Source organism: Apaloderma vittatum, unplaced genomic scaffold (genome assembly GCF_000703405.1).
Source record: "Apaloderma vittatum isolate BGI_N311 unplaced genomic scaffold, ASM70340v1 scaffold1669, whole genome shotgun sequence".
Taxonomy (NCBI): Eukaryota; Metazoa; Chordata; class Aves; order Trogoniformes; family Trogonidae; genus Apaloderma; species Apaloderma vittatum.
Window position 1 is genome coordinate 64,177 of NW_009736743.1, and position 10,708 is coordinate 74,884.

General features: G+C 35.5%; 1 protein-coding gene across 1 annotated transcript; it reads left to right on the forward strand.

Annotated features, from left to right (window-relative positions):
• Positions 1-685: 685 nt before the first annotated feature.
• Positions 686-10,269, forward strand: LOC104279712 (transient receptor potential cation channel subfamily M member 3-like; the record flags this gene model as incomplete). Its single annotated transcript, XM_009877087.1, has 4 exons — positions 686-808; positions 6,142-6,240; positions 9,342-9,421; positions 10,065-10,269. Coding segments are annotated over exons 1-4 (507 nt in total), but the record flags the coding sequence as incomplete, so codon positions are not given.
• Positions 10,270-10,708: the final 439 nt, after the last annotated feature.

The following is a 10,708-nucleotide window of genomic DNA, read 5'->3' on the forward strand; positions in this document are numbered from 1 at the left end:
TTCCATAAGATTTTATCCCTGCTTCATAAGAGATGCTGGTATATCAGATTGCACTATATACAAAAAATAGGTACATTTACAATTTTCTTTATGCCTGTAAAAAACTACAGCTGTGAAAACTTGACAGGAGTATCTACTTCCAGATCTCTCTTGGTTGCAGCTAAAGTCCACTCTAAAATTATTAGTCCAGAAAAATAATAGGACATAGAAAGTGGTTCCATTTTTTCTAAGTTAGTAATGCAAATTCCACTGACCCTGTCTGCTTAATGATGTGATGTAATCAGAAATCATAACATGTTTCATTCTGATTTGTGCAACTTGGGCAGTATCATTATCAGCAGAAGAAAGCACATGCTGTTAGTTTATCAGACAACTGACATTACCAGGTCTGAATAATAAGGGCTCATGCAATTCAAAATCACACAGTTCCAAAATGCCAAAAAAAACCTCCCCTGAATTTGCCCTTATGACACAGAAAACCTAAGAAGCATCACAGCTACACTGGACTACTCTACTAGGGTGAGAGATATTTCTCCTTGGACTTTTTTGTCCTGTGTCTATCTGGTGACAAGTGTTCCTATAGGGAGCTGCTGTGGCTGTTCCTCCTGCCCGGAGCCTGACTGTTACTCCCTCATGCTGTGCCAAACTAAATGGAAGAGGGGAGTGATCAACAGGACAGTGAATCATGCTTGCCCTTGGTTTGGTAATGGAAGGTGTTTTCAAGTGGGATGACCCAAAACTGATACCTGAATGCAAGGTGTCTTCAGGAGAAGAGGAGAGGGGAGATGATGAAGAAGCACAGAGGAGTGTAGAGAGAGAAGAGGATGTTGCTCTGCCCAAAAGAAAGATCCTCCAGTGTTTTGCTTGAAGAAGATGCTGAGTTTGGCCCAGTGGAAGAGGAGAGATACAAAAGAACTGATCAGCAGTGTTGTCTCATCTAACTGGCCCTTGTTTTGTTCCATTTTTCCAGAATGGTGTCTGGAGGAAGATGAGAGGGTAGACTTCAACCAGGGCATTTTAGCAAAGGATGCCTGTGGGATTGCATTATGCAGCAGGTTCAAGAAGGACTTGTGAGTAACTGCAGGGCTGGAAGATGAGATGAAATGTGAACAGGGGTGTATAACTGCTCCATTTGAATGTTTATGCTTGGGTAGCATCTAGAATCCAAATTCCTTGAGACTCTTTTGTGCAGTTACGTACAATTTAATTTTAATTCCTTTGTCAACTCAGCACCCACACAGTGACTAGCAAAATCACCTCACTCTAATGAAAGAGCAGACAATGTTACAGCTGTCATACATGTGTGGGGTAAAATGAGCAATTTGGAAATCAAGTAGTTCAAACCAAAATTAGATTCAGTGAAAAACTCCTACGTATGCATTTTAACCTCTTGATTTTTTATTTAAAATGATCTGATTTAATGTGAAAGTTTTCTTTCCTTACTTTGAGAAAATAGGAGTAATGTTGCACTTTTTTAGAAGCCAAAAGCAAGTTAATCACTTTAAAGTTAGGTAATCTACCAGTGCTGAATGACAGAAAAATATTTCCTTTATATTCTGATTTCCAGTTATACATGTGCACCTATTTACTTCTGAGGTATTATATTTCATTATGATTTGTTAAACTGCATTTAATATAAATTAGAACTTTGTGTAAGTGTGTTTCTGTTCCATTGAATTTGATAAAAACAACTTGATTTTTATATCTGTTCCTTACAATTTTTATTATAAATTCTTTACTGCAGTGGTGCAAAATATTGGGGCTGTGCTAGATAATTCTGTGAAAGTGTTACCACAGTGCTGAGCAGTGGTGGTTGAGAAAACCAAATTAATTTTGAATAAATAGGAAAGGAACATAATAGGTACAAAAACAGTGAATGTCCACTTGCCACAATACCAATCTGTAGTTCACCCTTGGGGCACATTCTGATTCTCCCAGAAGGAAGGATGAAGTTAACTGGAAAAGGTTTGGAGAAGGGCAGAAAAGAAGATAAAAGGTAACAAATGGTTTTTATCTGAGGAAATGTTTGATAAATGGTTAATCTGGGGAAAAGAAAAATAATTAAGAACCTATCTTGAAAACCATGATTGGTGTGAAGAGAATGGGTGGGAACTGACTGTTCACTGCCTCTCTCAGTAATAAACATCATGGGAAAGTGTGAGGAGTCATATTCAAAACAAACAGAAGGAACCAATTCTCCCTGCAGCAGTGAGAAAGACATTAATGATGCTGAAAGTTGGCCTGAAGTCAGCAGACAAGTTTGTGGAGGAAAGCCCGTGGAGGGTTAAGGAACATGTAGAAATCACAACACAGAAGTCCATGAACAGAAAATAATTACTACCTGAGAAAGTATTAAGAAAAAGCATTGTATACATTCGCCATGTTTTACCTTTCCTCTGTCACCTATTTATGACACTCACAGAGACAGGATAGTGGCCTAGATAAGCGCATCATATGACCAAGTAGGGCTTTCTTCCTAGAAAAGGTTTATTTACTTATTTAAACAACTTTAAGCTCATAGCAGATTTGGTGAAATCATAAATAATTTTATAAAAAAACGTGAAGTGAGTAGGCTTAATTCCTCCCCTCATATGCCAGAACCCATAAGAAGAAAGTAGGGGAAATTTTTGAAAGTGTTCTTTACAGTATATCCTTCATTTTAATAAGCTTCTCTTTAAAATTTTCTCCTTGCACTTCTACTGATCTTGAGGAGGACTGTAGGAGCTTGGATGTCTACATCAGTTCTTGGATCTAATCATTCTAATCATTCTCCATGGTTCTTTTTGAAATATCTGTTAATTTTTCTAGTTATCAGTTGCATGGATAATAACATCTGATCACATATACTTTGTCTATATAATGATTTCAAAATGTATGAAGATTAAACTTGCATAGCAGCATTAACAGAAAATTTCATTTTTGTTACCTTGCAGTAGTAAAAATGTGAGATACAATGCTTAAGATGATAAACTATTGAGTGAAAAGTACTCAATTTTTTTAAATTACTCTGTCTTTTAAATACAGTATAAAAATTACATCTGACAAAAAGTGCTAGATAAATTCTCTTAACATACTGCAGTAATATATGACTGCATTCTATGTCCTCATACTCTATACTGAATACAACTTGATTTTGAAGACAATTTAACATTGTTCTTAGAAAAACTCTGATGGTAAAGTATTTAGGAAGTCAGAAGAGCAAAACCTACTACAGAAGTACAGCTCTATTGGGTAAAGGTCTGATGTCCAGCCTCTAAGATGCTACTAGTAATTAACATCTGTTAGAAAATTAAACATTTAGAGACACTCTAATTATCTCTGTCTTAATGTCCAGGAAGGTCAATTCCTAATGCTTTAAGCAAGATAAAGAAGTGTTTATAATGCTTATAATTTGACAATGCTGAAAGGGGGTCTTGTGCACACCTAGCAGTAAGTTTATATTGAAGCATTGCCAAGTTTACAGATATAGAGTCTTTACTAAGAAACAGTGGGATTTGAAAAAGTGCCCATTTGATGAAGGAACACTAATCTCATCAGCTTACAATAACATTGATGCAGTTCAGTCACCAGATGTTTCTGCAAATCCTATCTGTAATTTGCTTCAGTAGGAATCCATTGCCTGTCCAGCTTCTGTGCACTGCTGCAAGGTAAGGAAAGGCTTTTAACAACACCTCTGTTGCCCCAGTGAGACCTGTCTTATAACCTGGTTACTTGTTGAAGATAAACAAAGTTAGGAAAAAGAGGGTTAGAACAGCCTCCAGTTCTGCTCTGCCACTGAAATCACAGGTTTCTAAAATTGTAACTCTTGGTGCTCTTTTTAAAATAAGGTTAATTCAGAGGTCATCATAACATGTTAAAATCTGCCAGGATTTATTTTATTGAAAAATTTCTCTTCTTAATTAATTTTAATATTTGGTCTCCTCTTTTATAAGGAGTCACTACTACTGAGCTTATTGCTAACTGCTATTTGAGAATTCGTTTCATTAACAGTGAGGTGGGTTGAAATTTTAGATAATGTCTGTGTCAGGAGCATTAAATGTGCAGCATCCACCTCTCTGAAAGCACTTTTTTTGCAGTTGCACCATAGTGAAAAAAAAAACCTAGCTTTCTTTATTACTTCTCAAAAGATATGAATATCTATGGCACTGGTAGTTTCATTGGCAGAGGGTCATAACATTAATGCATCTTTAAACAAACTATGGCAAAGACAGTTTTAATTTCCTGTAGCATGTGTGGCATAGACCAACTCTACTTATGTCCTTATCTAGAAAATGTTCTTCACAGTGCTACTGGGTAACATAGGTATATGCGTGCATCTGTTGTTGCTTGTGTTGATTTCTTAAGATGAAAGATGTTGCTTCTGTCACAGGTTACTTTTCAAGCTAATTGGGTAACAATCTCCAGAATCTTGTCAAGTCCGAGCACTAAAGTTTCACTTCAAAGTTTGATCTGAATTTTTACTCATTTATCTTAATCGTGTGAACTCTTTTCCTTTCCTCTTCTCTCTCTTTCTCCACCCTCTCAATCAAATCACTTCCATAGTCCTGCTGACCACACTCTTCCTGATACAGACTGGGATGCCGTTGGCCTTCTTGGCCACCTGGGCACACTGCTAAAACAGCGTGTCTATATATATGCATACAGAGTGTGTATATGTACTTACTTCATTTATACATTGCCTACAAGATAAATGTGTGTATTTTACACAGAAAATTTAGGAAAGAGAGAAGAAAGTCTCATGGATTAGCCAGCCTAGCAGAATCTTCTCAACATTTGGGATGGTATAAGAAGATTAGAAGTTGGTGCATATGCTCGGCTCTGCCCATTCTGGACCCATTGGATTGTATGATTTTTTAGGTGGGAAATCTATAAGATCATCAAGTCCAACCATTAATCTGTCAATGCTAGGTCCACCACTAAGCCATGTCCATATGCACCACATCTACCCATCTTTTAATACCTCCAGGAATGGTAATTCCAACACATTCCTGGGCAGCCAGTTCTAATGCTTGACAACCTTTTTAGTGAAGAAATTTTTCCTAATGTGCAATCTAAAACTTCCCCTGGTGCAACTTAAGCCGTTTCCTCTTGTCCTGTTGCTTGTTACTTGGAAGAAGAGACCAACTCCCACCTTCCTACAGCCTCGCTTCGTGTCACTGTAGAGGGTTAGATGGTATCCCCTCAGCCTCCTTTTCTCCAGGCTAAACAACATACAGAATAATTTACTGCTTGTCTATTCATTGGCACCAAGGGCAGACAGAATGTTTTCCATACATTAGATACAGCCTTATTAAAAAGGAAAGGAGAGTGTGTATGCATATGTAGGAGTAGAGAGGAATTAATCCAAACTTGGGAGGGAGGGGGAAGGGAATAAAAATATTTTATATCTGGAACACTGTTGAAATAAGCAATTCAACAAATATAATTGCTAAAAAGTGTAAATATTCATATGAAAAGATTATTCAGTGTTGCTATCAAGAGGGTACAGTAAGGAAGTAGTTCCCAAATTTGTAAACATTCAAGTTGTGTTTTAAGTTCCTAACTTTTAATTAAGCTGAAAACAATGCAGTTGCTTGTCTCTGAAAGACAAAGATTCATGTTTATGACTTTCTGAAAAATTACATTCACTTCAATACAGCAACTGTGGTGAGAAACGGTGACAAATCCTGACTGCTTTGGGAAAACGCCATTGTTGATTAATTGTGAGATATTTCAACTGTGTATAGATTTCCCACAGTTACCCAATAGAGACAGTGGTTTCATTCTTCAGAGATTAACAATCTCTCTTGTGTGCTCACATCCTTTCCAGCTCAGTACACTGTTTCTTTTGAAGGATTTGTTTTCCTGGGTAGAACTTGAGAACCCAGAGCACCTTATTGCACTTTCACTAGCTCAGATGTCTAAGGGGGAAAGAAGTGGGAGAAAAAAAGCCCGTCAAGTCTTATGCCAGTTAAAACCAGGCTCTCAGGCGATTTGTTTTTGTTTCAGTGTCAGATTAGATATTCCAACTGAGTGGTGTTGTGGGGCTGTGGGTGAGTGTCCACCGAACCCTTAACGAGGCTAATCCCACAGCATCACATTCCAAGCAGCTAATGGGTACATGGCCTTCGCCTGCTCTCATGTCCCTGCACTTTGTTTGAGGGCAGTCACAAATGTGTTATCAGTGATGACCAGCGGCAGGGGAGCGTGGACAGCAGAGTTTACTCTGGGACAGACTTAAATGCCGAGTTTGATGCTCAGGTAAAGAAGAGGGAGAAAAAATATGTTCTTGGTGGGATGTTCTTGGTGGGATTTTGCAGCTGGGTTAATAAAGAGAGAGACTTAACCTAGAGATGTAACGTATGAGAAAATTAAATCCAAATATGGCAGGGACTTCAGGAATTCACTGTGGACTTGAAATAGTTTTATGAACTAATACTGAAGAGTTGTTACAAAGCAAGAGAAGAGAAGATTCTTGCTCTATTATTCTTGAAAATACTTTGCTGTACTTTCCTAAGCTTTTTACTACTTTATTAAATCACATTATAAACTAGTTTAATGCAGACTGCTTTGTTATTAATGTGTTGATTTCCGTAGTTATTCTAAAGTTGCTACGAAGACTCTATGGCAAGTAACATTATTATACCTCTGAACCTTTCATTGCAAGGGAAGGACAAGTAATTATGAAATGAGTAAATAATGTATTTTGGTGTTATGACTCTGTCAGATAACATAGTGTATTGTTTGAGATGTAAAAGCTGGGAAGTCTTTTTTTCCTGATGTGAATAAAGGACTTTTAAAATCATTTTTGGAATATTAAATTTGAAGAAGTATGATGAAAATTCAAATGCAAATTATTATTGTATTTAGCATAGCTGGTTTTCTTTCCTACTTGCAAAGACAGTATGAAAAAGATTAGGAAAACAGATTTTAAATGCCAGTTTCTTGGTTTTTGAAAGCTTGCTTGTATACCTAAAGGAGAAGGTTTTCTGTGAAGTACCTGTTAAAGCACCTTTTTGTACTGAATCTTGAGGCTTAGAGAAATTGAATTAGTGGCCATCTTTATGAAGGATACATTAGGTCTATGGAGTAAGTAAATTCACCAAGGCATATAGTTTGCAGAAATATATGCAAAATTTATGAAGTTAAATAAAGGATATTTCTAGGGAGTGCTGGCAACATGAATGATAATATGTGCTATGTAAGCTCTGCAGGTGGAGCTGATTTTGGATGCTTATAAAAACTTTTCATTCTTTCTAGAGAAGATAAAGGATATTGCAAGCATAGTGTTAAAGCAAACAAGTATGAAGATAAAACTGGCATTATTCTATAAGTATTCTTTTTTTGTCAAAAAGCAACTATATATACCATTTCGTATCAGACTTCTTAAGGCTATATAGACAGCTCTTGGAGCTTGAAGGGGAGAAATTTCAAGAATGTGTGGTCCATATGGTAAAGTATGTAAATTTCAAATGTTAGAATTGCAATATCTGACTAATAATTTTAACTTCCTTTATTTCTCTACAAGACTCAAGCAAAACAAAAAACTCCTAACTTTCCCACATACTTCAGCTTCAGGATAATCTCTTCTATGTAAAGTAAAACTTTTTTAAATTTTCAGAATTTGTATTTAATTGTCCTTTGCTTAAACATGAAACAAACTTTGCCACACATGCTATAATATATTAACTTTCTGATTGCTACAGTAAGGAAAAACAATCAAATAGACTGCTATTTAATGTTTGTAATAATTTTGCTTTTTCCTTACTCTAAAAATCAGGTTACAGTGTCTGCCATTCCTACAAAATATGAAGTCTAGCAGATTCATCAAATAAAAATACAAGTGGAGGAAAAATAAAATATTGTTACCACTAGATCCAATAAGTGATTATCTTCTGTGAAAAAGACAAAAGAATAACTTTTTGTTTACAGAGAGTAATAAGTAATGGATATAGCTATAAATTCTTATTATGGTACTTTATAGTTCATACTAATGGCATTCATTGACTCTAGGAAATTTCCACAGTTCACAGTCATTTTCAGAGGTCCCAGAAACACAGCTGTCTGTGCTTAAACAGTAAAACAGGGTGCATATTGAGTTGAAAAAAGGTAACATTAGGTAGATAGTAAGGTAATGTTAGTGAAGGTAATATAAGTTACTGTCTAACCTTACATAGTAAAAGATAACATCAGTTAATTAGTTAGGTAATGTTATAAAGACAATTTTGTATTTTCTCTTTATAGAGACAAGATGCTCAGATTTCCTTCAAATTATCCAAAATTCATTTCAGATTACTTAACTCTCAGATAACTTTATTGTAGTTCATAGTTTATAGTTCTGTTTATGCTCCATAATTAGATAGGTAATTTTATTTTTAAAATATATTTTATAAATTTGTATGTTTAAAATGAAATTTTAAAGGAAAGTTTCATCTTATCTCCTTATTAAATGAAATTATTGAATTTATCTGGGAGAATATTTTACAGAGCTTGCCAGAATTCATACTGTATAGAACAAGGACTCTCTAAATAATCAAAAATATTTCAGAACTCTGAAAGTCTCTTGTTTGTTGCTTGGAGGATTTTTTTGTTCCTACCCATCTATCTTTCCTTTTCTAAAGATCTCTTGTATATCTGAAAATTAAAACTATGCTGAGGGAGATTATTTGCTCTCATTTGAATATGTGGCAGAAGATGAGTGTTATGAACAAACATTGAACTCTGTCAGTTTTAGAGGTTACATCAGCTGGTTATCTGATTGAATATATCAAAAAAATTTTGTGTCTCATTTCAGAAACAGATCTTTCTGCTTTTATTTTTTTGCTCAAGTAAGGGGTCTCATTAAGATGTCCACATATGAAACTTTATTTTTCAGCTTCAGATTAAAAACCCCTCTCAGTACTTGTATAAAACTTTGAATCACAATCATAGTATTGTAAGTTTAATTGTAAGATTTTTTTTCTAATTTCTCAGATTTCTATTCAATCTGTCCTAATTGCATCACTAAAATAGAAATTAGATTTTTCTAAAGTATTTTAATGAATGGATATATTTTGTCTCTACCATGCAGAGAGCTTTACAGTTTGAATTAATTCTTCTCCAGTGATTCCTGCTATAAGAAGATGACAGCATCAAAGTAATCTGTATAGTGAATATGGAAACAATCTTAACAGCTTGTGTTGCCTGCTTAGCTTAGTTCCTTAGAAAGGAACCATAGTTCTAACAGAAAATGTTTGGTCTGTGCAAAATATGCACTATGCATCTGCATAGTCAGCGAAGTTTTCTTTATGTTTGAAGTTTCTCGTCAGTTGTGCTGTAAGTTGTGTTTAATAAGCAAACAGTACTTCCTTTCTCTTTTCTAGGCACAAAAATCATGGATAGAAAGAGCATTTTACAAGAGAGAATGTGTTCATATCATACCCAGCACCAAAGACCCCCATAGGTAATTGCATGCTACTTCTATGAAAAATGAAAGTTCATTACAAGAAAATGTCTGTACATATGTGTGCAGATGTATGTATATAGATATAAATAGTTTGTAAGACTTATTTCATCAGAAGGTGGTTGAATTACATCTGGAGTGATGGATTCCTACTTCACTATTTTTTACAAAAAAAAAAAAAGATAAATCATAGGTGGATTAGTGTCTATGTTTAATTTCCTAATCTTCTGAGTTTGGTATTCAGTGCCTTGAATATTGAACGCATGATAGACAGTACTGTCAAAGGAAAACAATTGCAGTGAACTACTAATTTAAAATGTGTTCTAGTCCATGCAAAAGCTGATTATTTGGCTTAATGTCATCTACAGGTAATAGAAAACATTCTTTACCTTAACTTTGTACATCTTTAGAACAAAGTATGAGTTACTGAAATATGTGAGAGGCCAAAGTAAATAAGATCATAGAAGAAAAGAGGTACTATGTTGCTTCCACGAATAGAGACTTCGGAGAGCAAGGAAGTGATCAGCAGAGTTGAAAAGGGGTCTTCTTTTTCTGAACATTTTTAGGCTGGTTTAGATAATTTGTTTCCCTGTTCATTTATGCATGCACGTGAGCCAAGTTTTCTGTTTATTTAATGTCATAGGTGTTGCTGTGGACGTCTAATAGGTCAACATGTTGGACTGACTCCAAGCATCTCTGTTATTCAGAATGAGAAAAATGAAGGCAGGCTTACTCGCAATGACATCCCGTCGGAGAAGTGGTCCATCAGCAAGCACACACAGCTCAGCCCGACGGATGCTTTTGGAACCATTGAGTTCCAAGGAGGAGGCCACTCCAATAAAGCCATGGTAACCACGTATTACTCTTAGATAATAGTACTACTACCTCAAAAAGGCATTTGCAAAGAATAAATAGCATTCTTTCTTAACTGCATATTAAAGTATTTTTGTAAGAGCATTCCTTATGTTTTTATACATCATGTGCCAAAGAATAGGTGGGCAGATTTAACAATTAAAACTGGAGTGCAGCTTAAGAGAGCTTTATAAAGACTGCAAACATGTTAATGTGTTGCTGTCTTGATTTTCTTCCAGTGGCTAATCATCCCTCTTTTTCTGAGGAGCTCTAGAATTCAGCTATGGTTTCAACTATGGTGGACTTGTCCACAAGGCTGACAAGTCTGAAATACACCAAATTTGTTTTAATATTCATCTAGACATATATCAGAGGATAAAGTCAGGCTTGATGGGACTCTGAGCAACATGCTCTAGCTGAAGTTGTCCCTGCTTA